Source organism: Rhinoraja longicauda, chromosome 30, assembly GCF_053455715.1.
Source record: "Rhinoraja longicauda isolate Sanriku21f chromosome 30, sRhiLon1.1, whole genome shotgun sequence".
NCBI classification, from domain to species: domain Eukaryota; kingdom Metazoa; phylum Chordata; class Chondrichthyes; order Rajiformes; family Arhynchobatidae; genus Rhinoraja; species Rhinoraja longicauda.
In genome coordinates this window covers 20,096,732-20,112,852 of record NC_135982.1, presented here as the reverse complement: position 1 = coordinate 20,112,852, position 16,121 = coordinate 20,096,732, and the positions used below count along the sequence as shown (strand labels likewise).

General features: G+C 45.6%; 1 protein-coding gene across 6 annotated transcripts in view; it reads left to right on the top strand.

Moving 5' to 3' along the window:
* Positions 1–7,830: 7,830 nt before the first annotated feature.
* ajap1 (adherens junctions associated protein 1) overlaps positions 7,831–16,121 on the top strand; it is a 237,146-nt gene continuing 228,855 nt past the window's right edge. The window contains exon 1 of one of the 6 annotated variants that reach the window (XM_078425014.1): positions 7,831–7,934. Coding sequence is in view for 3 of the 6 variants with exons in the window: in XM_078425010.1 (XP_078281136.1) it covers positions 9,443–9,528 (86 nt within the window). In the remaining 3 variants the exon portion in view is untranslated. Of the gene's footprint in view, positions 7,935–7,974; positions 8,562–8,682; positions 9,125–9,309; positions 9,791–16,121 lie in introns of those variants that run through there. The other 5 variants (XM_078425015.1, XM_078425012.1, XM_078425010.1 and 2 more) reach the window with 5 other exon arrangements.

Below are 16,121 nucleotides of genomic sequence, written 5' to 3'. Positions count from 1 at the left end.
ATGGAACGAGCTGCCAGAGGAGGTAGTTGAGGCAGGTGCTATTGCAACATTTAAGAAACATTTATACACGTATATGGATGGGACAGATTTAGAGGGATATGGGCCAGATATAGGCAGCTGGGACCAGTGTAGATGGGACACGTTGGTCATTGTGGGCAAGTTGGACTGAAGAGCCTGTTTCCATGCTGTGAGACTCTGACTCTAAAGGATGGATTGTTAATACACTATTGTCACAGAATGCCTCCACTTCGTCTGGCATTCCAACTGTGACAATGGAAATCACACACATATTTAATCCTCCTTTGATATACAATTATCATGACATTTTATTGCACTCTAATGCCTGTAGTAAGATTATAAATATTTAGACAAATGGCACCAGTAACTAGAATGTTAATATATTATTCTTAACATTTAGCAGAATTAACTGCAGATGTCATTTTGGGACTGTTACGTCTGGCAGATTAACATTATAGCAACCAATTCCCAAATTGGCCTCTGCACTGGGTCAAATCCAGCCAACCTCCTCACATTTGAACAAACAAATCCATTTACTGTTCTCTTGCTGGGTTTATATTTACTTATCTAATTTCTAAATGGTATGAGGGTGTTACTCGTGATATGAATTCTTACTGGACATGTGCAGAAAGGAACAGTAGATGCTGATTTACACCGTAGATAGACACACAATGCTGGAGTAACTCAGCGTATCAGGCAGCATCTCTGGCAGAAAAGGAATAGGTGAGGTTTTGGGTCGAGGCCCCTCTTCAAAGTCAGAAGTCTGAAGAAGGGTCTCGACCCGAAACATCACCTATTCCTTTTCTCCCAGCGATGCTGCCTGACCCGCTGTGTTACTCCAGCATTGTGTGTCTTTCTTACTAAACTTTACTGGGTTTGAGGGTTGGTATGAAGAACCAGCTTGATCTTCTTTTGGTAAAGGGGCCTCCCTCCAGGCTTCTGTTGCAGAGTTAGACCCAGCAATAATCATGAAAGGATGAATCATTTCCAGATCAGGATGCCATAGAAACATAGACACATAGAAAATAGGTGCAGGAGGAGATCATTTGGCCCTTCGAGCCAGCACCGCCATTCATTGTGATCATGGCTGATCATCCACAATCAGTAACCTGTGCCTGCCTTCTCCCCATATCCCTTGATTTCACTAGCCCCTAGAGCTAGACGTGGAACTGCCCCGGGTCATGTATCTAAGTTCTCAGCATTTTACCCATAATGGAAAACAAAATGAATTTTTTGGCTCTAGGTTTTTATACATCACTCCCAGCAGATCTTAATGAGAGCTGCACAATATCAAACTCAAATCAACTGATGGCAATGGTCAGCATAAAACAATCAGCAATGTGGTGTTTGCTGAACAAGGCAACTCCTGCTCCAATTCCCAATCTGACCTTTCTGTCCTGAGCCTCCTCCATTGTCAGAGTGAGGCCCTGCGCAAATTGGAGGAACAGCATCTGATATTTCGCTTGGGCAGTTTACACCCCAGCGGTATGAACATTGACTTCTCTAACTTCAGATAGTTCCTCTGCCCATCTCTTGCCCATCTCTTTCCCCTCCCCTTTCCCAGTTCTCCCACTATTCTTCCTGTCTCCTACTACATCCTTTCTTCATCCCGCCCCCTCCCCTGACATCAGTCTGAAGAAGGGTCTTGACCCGAAACGTCACCCATCACTTCTCTCCAGAGATGCTGCCTGACCCGCTGAGTTAGTCCAGCATTTTGTGTCTACCTTCGATTTAAACCATCATCTGCAGTGAAAGATATGCAAAAACGTAACGATGATAAAGGAAACAGGCCATTGTGAGCTGTTTGTAGGGTGAAAATGAGAAGCTAGTGTGATTTGGGTGGGGGAGGGATAGAGAGAGAGAGGGAATGTCGGAGCTACCTGAAGTGAGAGAAATCATTATTCATACCACTGGGCTGTAAGCTGCCCAAGCAAAATATGAGATGCTGTTCCTCCAATTTGCACAACTCTGATAATGGAGGAGACTGAGGACAGAAAGGTCTATGTAGGAATGGGAAGGAGCATTAAAGTGTCCAGCAACCGGGAGATCAGGTTGGTTCATGCGGGCTGAGTGAAGGTGTTCCTCGAAACGATCGCCCAGTCTGCGTTTGGTCACGCCGATGTATGAGTCCACATCTTGAACAACGGATACAGTAGATGAGGTTGGAGGAGGTACAAGTGAACCTCTGCCTAACCTGAAAGGACTGTCGGGGTCCCTGGACAGAGTCGAGGGAGGAGGTATAGGGACAGGTGTTGCATCTCCTGCGGTTGCAGGGGAAGGTACCTGGGGAGGGGGTGGTTTGGGTGGGAAAGAATGAGTTAACCAGGGAGTTGCAGAGAGAACGGTCTCTGTGGAAGGCAGAAAGGGGTGAAGATGGGAAAATGTGACTATTGGTGGGATGCCGATGGAGGTGGCGGACATTTTGAAGGATTATGTGTTGTATGCGACGGCTGATGAGGTGGAAGGTAAGGACCAGGAGGACTCTGCTCTGTTGCGACTAAGGGGAGGGGGAGCAAGGGCGGAGCTGCGGGGTACCGAGGAGACACAAGTGAGGGCCTCATCTATGACAGAAGAGGGGAACCCCGTTCCCTAAAGAACGAGGACCTCTCGGATGTTCTAGTATGGAACACCTCATCTTGGGCGCAGATGCGGCGTAGGCGGAGGAATTGGGAGTAGGGGACGGAGTCTTTGCAGGAAGCAGGATGGGAAGAAGTGTAATCGAGATAGTTGTGGGAGTCAGTGGGTTTGTAATAGACGTCAGTCAATAGTCTATTTCTTGTGATGGAGACTGTGAGATCAAGAAAGGGGAGGGAGGTGTCGGAGATGGTCCAAGTAAATTTGAGTGCAGGATGAATTGGTCTCTGATCTTGGCTCAAACCCTCATCTCATCTCTGGCAACAAGCTGAGGAATCTTCTCTTCTCATTTCCAGTGCAATCGCCGCCTTCCTGTAGCGTGGCGACTATAATTGCACGGAATCCTCCATCTGTGGCCTGGCCAATGTGTTCCAAAGTTACACCGTTCCCTCACTACTCATCTATTCTAAGCCATGGCTAACAAAAGCAAGACTCCTCCATGCATTCCTTGTCTACTTGTGCTGCTGCCTTCGGGGTTTCTTGAATCTGTGCACTGGTTTCTCCTTCCTTCCTAGTCTGATTATTCACGGTCAATATCCAATGCTCATTGGTCTCCCCAACAGGCAAAATGCTTGTGTCTGCGGCTGAAAATAAAACGTATAAACCTCACTTTGCTCAGGGCGGCTGGGACATTTCCAACTTTTGCAGATGGTCACAAAAACCTGGAGTAAATCAGTGGGACAGGCAGCATCTCAGGTCTGGAGCTCCAGCTTTTTTTTGAACTCGAACTTTTTTTGTGTCTCTCTTTGGTTTAAACCGACATCTGCAGTTCCTATATCACCCTTTCCAACTTCCAACCCGTTTTCAGTGCTTTGCCCGGATCTATTTCGACTAACCTTCTACCTTGAGAACACCTCCCCCATTTTATTCCTGCGGCGATCTATCTACCTTACAATAGGAAGAGAGTACGTGCTGAAGGGGTTAGGCGAAGGCAGAGACACCCGGGACCAATATAGTCAGAGTTTGAGCGGCAGCATTCCGAAATGTGCCAAAATAAAGCAAGGGCGGTAACCAGAAGCGTCCCATCAGCCTCTTACCTAAAGTCACGGTCCATTGGAATACCCAATAATCCGCGTTATTTACAATGGACAGAATTGTTCAACATCCTGCTGTTTGTGTTGGAAGAAACTGCGGATGCTAGTTTACACCGAAGATGGACACAACATACTGGAGTTACACAACAGTATAAGAAGATAACTGCAGATGCTGGTACAAATCGAAGGGTTTTATTCACAAAATGCTGGAGTAACTCAGCAGGTCAGGCAGCATCTCGGGAGAGAAGGAATGGTCCAAGAAGGGTCTCGACCCGAAACGTCACCCATTCCTTCTCTCCCGAGATGCTGCCTGACCTGCTGAGTTACTCCAGCATTTTGTGAAATAAATACTGGAGTAACAAGCGGGACAGGCAGCATCTCTGGAGAAAAAGGATAGGCTCTTGATGCTTTGGATCGCAGTTTATAGGGAGGAATTGTTCACCGAGGTTTTTCTGATGAGTTTAATCAGCTGCAAATTTACTTAGACGATTTTGGGGGGGGGGGGGGGGGGTGCAGTAGTTCGGTTGTCACTAACGGCGAAGGTCTCAGTGCACCCAAGGAAGTGATCGTCAATGGTCCAGCCCTCGTTTCTCCTGCATACGATGTAATCTAGGGGAAATCGACCAAGGACGTCGGCACGGGGAACTGCAGATGTTGGTTTACCAAGGAAAGGCACAAGAGTGCTGGAGTGGTTCCGCGGGTCAGGCAGCATCCGTGGTGAACATGAATAAGTGTGCCCTTTCGGGAACGTCACCTATCCATGTTCTCCAAGGGATGCTGCCTGACGCGCTGAGTTACTCCAGCACTGTGTGTCTTTCAGAAAAAAACAAAAAGTTCCTTGATGGCCTGAGAGAAAATGAGCCGTACACAAGCATACTCGATACAAAACACTGGGGTTGGCGCCCTATGCCGGGTTGATTCCGGCTTTGGGTTGACCGAGGGAACATTTCATATTGGAGACCACACACGAAATGCCGGTGGTTCACCACGTCCTATTGGCACAAAGGAAGCAAAATACAACTTGGCGTTGTTGGGAAGAGAAAGCGGACATCAAATCTGTTCTCCTCGACTCCTCTTGGCCGTTGTGGGGTCGAGCCTGTTCTGTCTCCCTTTCTCCCGCCCGCGTGTATCCAGTTCCCAGCAATGTGGAGAAAGGAACTGCAGGTGCTGGTTTACACCGAAGATAGACAACAACAAAAAATGCCGGAGTAACTCAGCGGGACAGGCAGCATCTCTGGGGAGAAGGAATGGGCGACGTTTCGGGTCGAGACCCTTATTTAGTCATTCCTTCTCTCCCGAGATGCTGCCTGACCTGCTGAGTTACTCCAGCATTTTGTGAATAAAAACCCTTCTTTAGACTTCAGAAATTCCCATCAATGTTGTGATACGTGTAACCCTTTGCAGCAATCGCAATCTTTCCACCTAATTTGGAAACAAGTGCGCTCCTCGGCGTTGTGACCTGTTCTTAGAAAGGGAAGTGCACAGAAACCTTCAACATTGGTACCTTTGGGACCAGGAGAGGAAGCTAATCCTTGATTAATGGAAGGTATTTATTCACAAAGTGCTGGAGTAACTCAGCAGGTCGGGCAGCATCTCGGGAGAGAAGGAATGGGTGACGTTTCGGATCGAGACCCTTCTTCAGACTCCTTGATTAATGGAAATCGATTTGTGCGAGATGGGGCGTTTTGAAACGTAGAACACTTGTGAACACCGAGGGGTTGATGCAAGTTATTAACATTGACGGGCTTCAGGCGAGCAACACGCCCACGGTCGACAGTCTGACTGACCCCTGCTTCACTCGAAGGAAGGAAATTCCGTGGCCGCTGGAATTATTTTTGAAAACGCCCAACGTTCAAAAGTCACTTTTACACGCGCCGCCGAATAGTGTTTTGCCTTCGTTGCAAATCTGCATAATAGTTAGTGGGTTTGCATTAAACCGCAAGACTTAGCGTCATGCCAAAAGGTAATAAAATTGCTGCCTGCGATTTAAAACAAAACTACGCGCGTAAAGCTCCTCTCAGACGTGGAATTCAAATGAGGCCAATTAAATGCTGAGCTCTGATCAGCATGGAGGTATTTGATTCTCGCGGTCTGCGAGTCTGGCACATTTTGCAAGGGCATTAGGCGCTCTATCTCGCTGACAGTAATGGAAGAATGCAGGCAAACTCGAGTCATCTTTTTTTCCCCATTCCTGAGCATGGACAGTATGTTTTCAAACTGAGAAGCATCGTGCTTTTTCATTTCGCAGGGTAGGCAATAACAGTGCAAATGCTCTCTCCGCAAGAAATCGCAGAGAATTGTGGACGCAGCCCAGACCAACCATCACACAAACCAACCTCCCTTCCATTGACTCCATTTACACCTCACGCTGCCCCGCCGAGGCCAGCAGCAGAACCAAGGACGAGTCGCACCCCCTGTCCCTCCCTCTTCTCTTCTCCCATCGGGCAATAGGCTTTACAAGCGTGAAAGCGCACACCTTCAGATTCAGGTATTTATTCACAAAATGCTGGAGTAACTCAGCAGGTCAGGCAGCATCTCGGGAGAGAAGGAATGGGTGACGTTTCGGGACGAGACCCTTCTTCAGACTGGGACAGTTCAGATTCAGGGACAGTTTCTTCCCACCTGTTATCCAGCAAAACTGAACCATCCTACCGGCAACTAGAGAGCGGTCCTGAGCTACCATCTACCTCTTTGGAGACCCTCTGACTCCCTCTGGTCGGGCTTTACTGGACTTTACCTAGCACTAAACGTTATTCACGCTATTCCCTTTATCCTGTCTCTGTGCACTGTGGATGACTCGATTGTAATCATATATTGTCTTTCCGCTGACTGGTCTGCACGCACAACAAAAAAGCTTTTCACTGTACCTCGGTACACGTGACAATAAACTAAACTCATCTCAAATGAATTAGATAATAAATCACACGAATGATACCAACTAACTGAGAAAAAACCAACCCGCAAGCATTGTATTTCTTTTGCGTTGGAAGGAACTGCAGATGCTGGTTTAAACCGAAAGTTCGGCACAAAATGCTGGAGTAACTGGAGTAACTCCAGCCTCTCTGTGTGGTATCTGAGCTGCACGGAGGCAGAGAGGAAAGCTCGTCAGCGGGTAGTCCATAGAGCTCAGAGGACCATCGGAACACAGCTACCAGCCTTGGAGGGCGTCTACAACACACGATGCCCCAGAAAAGCCACCAGCATCCACAAAGACTCTTCACACCCCTGCAACAGTCTGTTCGAACTTCTACCATCGGGCAGACGATACAAGACCTTCTACGCCCGCACCTCCAGACTCAGGAACAGCTTCATCCCCAGGGCCATAGGTGATATGAACCGGTCCTGCTGAGCCGGATGGTCACATCGCACAGTGAACCGGCACAGACCTACTTGCACTTTATTCTGTTTTAAAACTGTTCTAATTTGTATTGGGTTGTTTAAATGAATACTGACTTGCTAATTAATTTATTGCATCGTATGGAGGGCGCATTCCCAATCTCGTTGTAGCCCTGTACAATGACAATAAAGATATATTGTATTGTATTGTATTGTATTGGAGAGAAGGAATGGGTGACGTTTCGGGTCGAGACCCTGCTTCGTTTCCCTTTCCCGTGACTTTCAGTCTGAAGAAGGGTCTCGACCCGAAACGTCACCCATTGTATTCATTTAAAAATATATATATATATAAGAATTGATAGGGTTAATCAGACTGCACGCAAAGCCTGCCACGGTGCTGCCGTCTAATAAGCGAGGTAAATCATCCTGGTCTGTGCTCTCACTTCCCAGAGCAACAGTCGCTTCTAACAGGGGCTTGATTGCCCATAAGGTTGTCACTCAAGTGCTAATCCCGTTAAGAAAAACCCACCAATGAACGATCCCTGCCCTAAATTCTAACCCATTAAAAAAAATCCTGACTCTCCCCCGCACTCCGGTCACGGTATAATCCCGAATAATGCAAATTCCAAATCAGCGACACTGTTTAACACTGATTTGACATTTACATTTGACTGAGAGCGGACAACATAATCTGAAGAAGGGCCTCGACCCGAAACGTCACCCACTCCTCCTCTCCACAGATGCTGCCTGTCCCGCTGAGTTACTCCAGCATTTTTTTTTGGTGTCTATCTTCGGTTTAAACCAGCATCTGCAGTTCCTTCCCGAACACACATAATCTGAGGGCTATTTCTTTTTGCGTTCACGACTCGACATCGGAATCGCAGTGGGATTAAGTTCGCACGTGGAGTGGAGGTAAAGAGTTAATGTTTCTTGCAGCAGGGAGGCTTGGACCGGCTAACTGGTTTGTGGGAACCGAGCGCAGGAGGTTACGGCAAACATGGTCGAAGCTGGACGACAGTGGTATTCCTGGACCCAGTGGTTTAACAGTGACCCGGCCATTCCGTGCATCCCATTGCTCTCGGTGCTTAATGTATTCGCATCTTCTTTCTCGGGCAGGCGGTGATCAAAACTCCAGTTTCTACACATTTTGAACGCGCTGTTTAATAGTATTGACAGACGCCCTGTGCAGACGGGGAAAGAAAGGGCGCGCTCCCCGACCTGTGCCAAGAACTGATTTAACGTGGATTGGACTTCATGGTCATCCTTTTTCAAAGTAGGCGGATCACTTCAACGCAAATCCCCGCGATTGTACAAATCCCCGGGGGGGTTAATCGAGGGGCAAGAACAGATTAAGTTGTTTCTGCGTAGCTCCTGATTTTCGCTGGGAATTAACATTAGGGATGGATTATCGTTGGCACCGTTCGCTCGGGCGGCGTTATGTACCACAGGAGCGGCGTCAGTGGTTCGGAAGTTTAAAGTACTGTAATAGGTTCAGCAGCGTTGATTGCGATGCTGAGGATTAGTCCGCTTGGAGTGGAGGTTGGCACCTTTGGCTTTTGTCGTCGCTGGGAGGGTGCGAGTTTCATGTTGGGGTGGGGGGTGGGGATGCTGAACTGACGTCAGCTGAAGCCAGACAAGGCTCTTCCCTCAGTCCCCTGAATCCCCATCATTTCATTGAAAGGCTCCGTGAGCCGAGGACGTGAAAGGAAGCTGCTCTCACTGACTGCCAGCTGAGACCCTTCGCTTCTCTTTCCTTCTGACCTCTTTTCCTCTCTAGTCCCCTCACCCCCACCCCCCCAAACCCACCCCTCTTCGGTGCCCGGACAAGAGCCCCCAAGGGCTGGCGGAATATTCTGTTACTTCCAGGCGAGGATGGCTAATGCAGCAACGGCGCTTTTGGAATTACTGGAACTAGAATGAATCGCAGCTGTCTCCATCTGCGAAGCTTGGCATGGGATCTTAATATTCTTTGAAACACTTCGGGGGCAAAAAAATAAATAAATAAATAAGATGGTCTCTCTCCCTTTGAGTTGCAATCACACGGCTATGTGAGAAACGAACCAGAAGCTGCCTGTGTTCACCATGTTGCTGACGCGCTTGTGGTAAGATTGTTTTTTTTTTTGATGATGAATTCACTTGGGAGGTTTGTCTGATTGTCTTTCTCTTCCACCTCGCTGCTAACATTGCAAGGTGTGCTTGTTCGAGGCAGGGGAGGGGCTGGGGTTGCAGGAGCGAAACCGTCCCATTGATTTATGTAATGTGTTTACGGAAAGGCTAGGTGAAAGTAAAGTAGTTGGGCAATGTGAGAAAGCGGGATGTAAAACGGCAGCTGAATTGCAAAGATTTCCACTGGGCAGCGCTAGATATCCACACACACACACACACACACACACACACACAGCATAACGGAATTCAGCACCATGGTCGTTGGACAGCTCCCACGCCAGGCAGCCAACTTCAGCGGCAGTCAAGACACCCGGGTCGAGAAGTGCAGAGAAGTGACAATGTGAGACAAAAAAAAAAAAAGAATGAAAAATAGTTTAAAGTACAGCAAAAGAACCGTGCGAGGGGACATTTCATCTTATCATAAACGACCTGTCGCGCGTTGGATGGGGATACATCGTCTGCTAGCGTTTTGTGTCGTTTAATAAATGAAAAGATATATTGAATTTTAAAAAAAAATCACCGTTGCCATGTGTGGACAACGTACACGGATCATACAAGTGTAATCAACCGCGGTGGGTGTGTACATCGGCCGGACACTGAAGGTATGCGTAGCTTTATATTTGTTGGCTTCTGGAAACGGAACGTACTTGAAATGAGCGGACAAGTTTGCAAACATTTCAATGTCATATTTCATAGCCATTTAGTATGCAAATGTCCAGTTGCGACGTAAAACAACTGGAGACAATGAAATATTAAATAACACAGCAATCAGTATTAAAATGGGTCAGCCGAATGTATACGTTTTAAGTGTTCAAGACAGGGTAGTCGTTGCAAAAGGAGTGGGGAAATGTCCGTGAATGAATTGTTAGGAAATATTCGAAACTGTACAAGGTGCTGAATAATATAGAAATATTAGTACACAATTAATGATATAGCAGGGAGCTAAAGACTATCTACAGAGAGGATTGCCATTCGGTGAGGAGAAGAAAGTCTCCATAAATAAATCTGCAAACGTGCAACTTTGATAATAACGTTTATAACTGTTACATTTTCGTTATTGATGGCCAGTCTTTGATTTTCCATAAGGGCCCCTTTGCTCTACATCCGTCTCATGTCGACAATGGGTTGGCTGATGCCCATGTGTTGAAACTGTGTCTCATTATCTGAGCCTGTGATCAGGGGAGTTGTAACAGAGATGGAGGGTGGAGGGGGGCAGCAAGATTTCTACGTGAGTTTTGTGCAGATCAAAGGGAAATGAAAGGTTCTCTGAGAATAATTAGGTTTTGCAGGGAGTGCCTGGTCAAAATCTCATAGCAGTACTCAACGAAGGAGAGGAATCAGACCGTTTTTCATGCAAAGCTACCTTGAAACTAGACTAAACATCTGCATCCTTTACATCTAGCTGTGCATTTCAGAGCAGAACTATTCCTAAATACCACCACCGTTTCACTGTAACATATGCCAATGTTTGTACATGTTAATATGGAAAAGAACAACGATAATTATTTGAACAGTAATCAGAATTTTGAATACTTTGTTGCTTGGAATGAGTGTTTTTGCAATGTCAGTACTTGTATATGTTTATATGTGTATTTGCTAAATGCATAAATGTAAATTCATGTACACGCATATATGCTGTACACAGGCAGGCAATAAGAAGATGCACTCGTTTTTTAGCTACCTGGGAGACTTTGTAAAGCACAAACTCCTTCCTGAGTTTTTATTGCACACCCCCCCCCCCCCCCCCCCCCCTCCCACCACCACCACATGCCTGTCCTTCTTCTGTTAATACTAGAGGTTGTTTGATGGCATTACATCTCAGGCTGGTCTCACCCTCTGCTGAAAGCCACACACATGTACTTGCCAGTAGAGGTCAGTTTATAGTAATTAGATATGGACAAAAATGATTGATGTTTTCATTCCTTAGCTTGAGGTCAGTCATGACAACTAAACTGCTCATTCAACATCCACTAAAGCTTGGAAAAAGAACCTTGTTTTACTGTATGACTTACAACATATAGAGTCAAAGAGTCATCGAATCTTACAGCATGGAAACAGGCCCTTTGGCCCAACTTGCCCACACCGGCCAATGTGTCCCATCTACACTAGTCCCGCCTGCCTGCTTTTGGCCCATATCCCTCAAAGCATGTCCTACGTGTCAAAATGTTTCTTAAACATTGCAATAGTACCTGCCTCAGAGTACCACCTCCCCTGGCAGCTCATTCCAAACACTCACCGCCCTTTGTGTGAAAAGGTTACCCCACAGGTTTCTATTAAATCTTTCCCCCCTCACCTTAAACCTATGTCCTCTGGTTCTCGAGTCCCCTACTCTGGGCAAGAGTAGTGCTTGAAAGGAATCATCAAAAGAGTTGTGCAAATTTGGTGTTTGATGTAAAGAATTATCTGTTTAGATAAGGGTAGCATTATAGACGTTTGTGGGGGTAGAGAGAGGCATAAAAGCATAAACAACCCCCCTCAGTTGGCGTTCATTACCCTGCTGCTTATCCGAACATAAATGCGTCTCACCTAAAACCTATATCATCCACCAAAATCGAGCACTGGCAGATTGGAGAATTATTTTTCCTCTTTGAAGAGTTTCCATGTTGCTTCAGCTCGGCAGGCTTGTGTTCATGTTCTATTTGCTGCATTGTTATTATACAGATGTGCAAGGAGTATGTTGGCTGACAATAACGCAGGCGAGAAGATCAGAGTGATTCATCGGGTAAATTTCTGTTGGTGAACTAGGTGGGTGGAGTACAATGCTGGATTGGATCACTGCCTCAACCTCCCACCCAGCCTGTGAGAGGGTGGCTGTGTTGATTGGCTTCGTTTTGTATGATGGCACGAGAACATTTGTTGTGTGCAACGCAGTTGATTAAGCCTCCGAGAAAGAGACAAGGATTTTGTTTTTCTAGACTTTTGAGTATTATTCCCACTAAAAATACGTAGCATTGCATACATTCACAGCCTCTGTGCATTCTGCGACCAAATATTGTTCGGATTACACTGCTGTTATCTCGAGCTAACCATGTGTTGGTAGCACACTTGGCAGCAAGCCTGAAAGTTTCAGGTTTGTGTCACACTTCAAACCACAGAGTACAGAAATCAAGGCTGACACTTGAGCACTGCAGTGTTGGAGGTGATGTGTTTCAATTGACACCTTTCAAATGCCCACTTCTGAGGACCAAAAGGAACTTTCTCTGGGGTCCTGGGCGATATTTATCCTCCCACTAATCTGATCAAAAGTAATCATCTGTGGGAGCTTGCTATGCACCAATGAGTTGCTGTGTTTTCAATACTGTAGCAGCATTGACTCCTTCAATGGCTGTCAATTGATTGTGGATATCAAGGAAGATACTTGTATAATTGCATGTCTTTCATTCTTTGTAAAGTATTTTGCACTGTCCACTGCATAAACAGCACATTGTTTTGCGTGTTGAAATCACCACATTTAAAGCAATAACAAAATGAGCTCAAATGTGCAATGGAAAGAACTTATTGCATGGGGAGCTGTGAAAAACCTCTGAATGAAGGGTCTGTCAACAATTAGGGGTAACAGGGGTTATGGGAAGAAGGAAGGAGAAAGGGTTTTGGAGAGAGAGATAAATCAGCCATAATTGAATGACGGAGTAGACTTGATAGCCTAATTTTGCACCTATTACTTCTGAGCGTATGAACTTAACACATTTTCTTATGCAGCTTTGTAATATTCAGTATAGATGGGCAATAAAATGGCAGTTGGTTTTGCTGCAGGTAGGTTTGGCAAATGCATCATCACTGGGAACAAAACCTAGAGGGTTTTTTTCACAGCTCGTTCCCTCTGTAATTGTCTTTTGTAATCAGATAATTCATACACAAAACTCAATAAGACATTGACCCAATTAAATAATGTGAATGTAAAGCAGCAATGCAGAGCAAGATAAAATAGTTCAACATGATATAAGTAACAAATTTGTTCATCTTTGCAGTAAACTTCTATTGCCTGCTGCTGTCCTCTGTTATTTTTTTATCTATTGTGCTATCTCATAAAAATGCAGGAGTAAATGAAAAGTAGAGTTGATTTACTATTGTGGTTTTATACTTGCAGTTTGACTTTTATCCATATGATGACCTGCAACTCACTTTGAACAAGCAATTATTGAAGTCAAGGATGACTTGCATCAGAAGGTAGATACAAAATGCTGGAGTAACTCAGCGGGACAGGCAGCATCTCTGGAGAGAAGGAATGGGTGACATTTTGGGTCGAGACCCTTCTTCAGCATACTCCAGCATTTTGGATCTTCATTCGATTTAACCCAGCATCTGCAGTTCTTTCCTGCACATTATAACTTGTATCAGTGTAGTTTTGTGGGTCCTGAGATGGCTGATGAGGCCAATATGGCAGCAGAATGCTCTTCTGTAGAAGAAGCAGGAGGTGGGTTCCCTGATGGGTCGACGAGTGGTTGTGAAGTTGCGCGCTCCTTCCATTGTGTGTACAGGGCTTCTACGTGCTCCCAGTGCATGGTCTGAGGTTCCCAATGCATCCCAAATGTCCCGTCTTCACTTGGAGCAGTCAAGGTCCAGGGATTCCCAGGTGGGGAGTGTTGCATGCTTCAAAGAAGCTTTGAATCTCCTCCCCTCTCTGCGTGGCAATTTCCTTCCACAGCGAAGCTTGAAAGAAGATGTCTGTTTTGGGATCTGGTGTCGGGCTTGCTAATGTTGTGGCTTGCCCAGCATAGACGACTTTTCTGAATTGGACTCTTCATGCTGTGGATTGTGGGGTGGCACCTCATCTTTCACTTACAGCATACAACCCGGCGGATTGAATATTGATTTCTCTATCTTCAAGCAACCCTCTCTCTCCATTCCTCCCCACCCTGGTCATCCTACTGGTTTCCACTGTCGTCCTGCTTAGTTTCACTGTCCGTATCCCCTCATTATCCCCTTTTCCATAGCCAACAATGGACCATTGTGTGCTCCCACATTTCCTTGATCATCGGTGCTGGCTTTGATTTGTTATTTCCATACCTTTCATTCATTTGTTCTTTGTGCCTTTTCATACCTCTAGTTTTCCTCTCCCCTGACTCTCAGTCTGAAGAAGGGACTCGACCCGGTACGTCACCTATCCCTTTTCTCCAGAGGTGCTGCCTGTCCCGCTGAATTACTCCAGCATTTTGTGTCTATCTTCGGTGTAAACCAGAATCTGCAGTTTCTTCCTTCACAGTGGATACTGATGTTCATTCACTAATCCTCCCAGTCGATGTGCAGGCTTTTGAGGAGATAGTGTCGTTATCACATCTTTCTCGTGATAACATATTTCGATTTCATGATAACGAAAGCCTCTTATGTAATTTCACTTTGCCGCCAGTAAGACTCCATAACCCCTCACTGCATCCACTGGTTATAAGTTTATATTGGACTAAAACTTCTAGCCTTCACAAAGAAGCTGAGATGGCACTGGAATGAGGCAACACTTTGCATGCTGATCCAAGAACTTTATCTCTGCTCCCTAAACTGTTGCAAGTTTTATTTTAGGACACAGATGACATTAATAAATCTTAAGGTAGAAAGTAGGACTTGGACTTTCAAATGGTCAATAAATTGCAATTTTATATCATGGTCTAAGTATCCCTGATTAAGTATTCCTGATCCCTGAGAACAGTCTGAAGAAGGGTCCCAACCCGAAACGTCACCCACCCTTTTTCTCCAGAGATGCTGCCTGACCTGCTGAGTTACTCCAGCACTTTGTATCTATCAGAGGTCACAGCCTAAGAATAAAAGGACTTTCCTTTAGGAAGGAGGTGGGCAGGAATTTCTTTAGTCAGGGAACAGTGAATCTGTGGAATTCATTGCCACAGAACGCTGTGGAGGCCAAGTCAAGGCAATGGATATTTTTAAGGCAGAGTTAGCTAAATTCTTGATTAGTATGGTTGTCAAGGGTTATGGGGAGAACGCAGAAGAATGGGGTTAAGAGGGGTAGATCAGCCATGATTGAATGGAGGAGTAGATTTGATGGGCCGAATGGCCTAATTCTGCTCCTATCTCTAATGAACTTATGGACGTATATCCCTGACTCTATAACCAGACATCACCTCCAGATGGCGCATGACCTGGTTTTTGCACCATCCAACGCCAGAGGAGACGTACTGAGATACTGTGTTGTAAATGATGTTAAATATGGCATGGAAACTTTTTATTCTCCATGTTGCCTGTTTTGTCATTTCCCATTTCCTTTTCCATATGCGTGATAATTTAGCTGAAAATGTTTCACAATTTGCTGCACAGTCGTATACCTAGCACTACTGGCAGTGAATGATTGGGGCATGAGGGATTTTAAATCCATGACAACTACAAGTTTGAATGAGTTGGACTGTAATCTTATGATGTCTGTTTTCCTTCAATACGTATCTTATTGATGAGCCTCAAAAGATAATTGTAGGCACATTATTTTGAATATCTCTTTTCTGTCTTAATTATATACAGTCTATGTAAACAATTGGAGACACCATTGTCTCACAGAATGGAATCTGTTCAACTAAACTATCTAAGCCCTCCCAGGTTTAGAAATTGTGTTTCGCTCATCGGTTCTAGGACCGAAATCAGGCCATTCGGCCCATCAAGTCTACTAAGCCATTCAATCGTGGTTGATCTATCTTTCACTGTCAACCCTATTCTCCTGCCTTCTCCCCATAACCCCTGACACCCTTACTAATCAAGTGTGTGGTCTTGGTGTGGTGTGGTAATGGTGTGATCCCATAATAGTACACACTCTGCGTGCTTAATAAAACCAATGGCAGGGCCACGATGAATGATTCTCATAAGTAAAATGCAGGTTTCATTCATAGCCTTTTGAGACTGGCTGTGGGAAGGGACTGTGGGCTTTGTGGGATGCCAGCTGAGATGTGGAGTTTGTGGGTCAACTCCAGGATAATCTGAGGCCTTGAGAGATAAAGG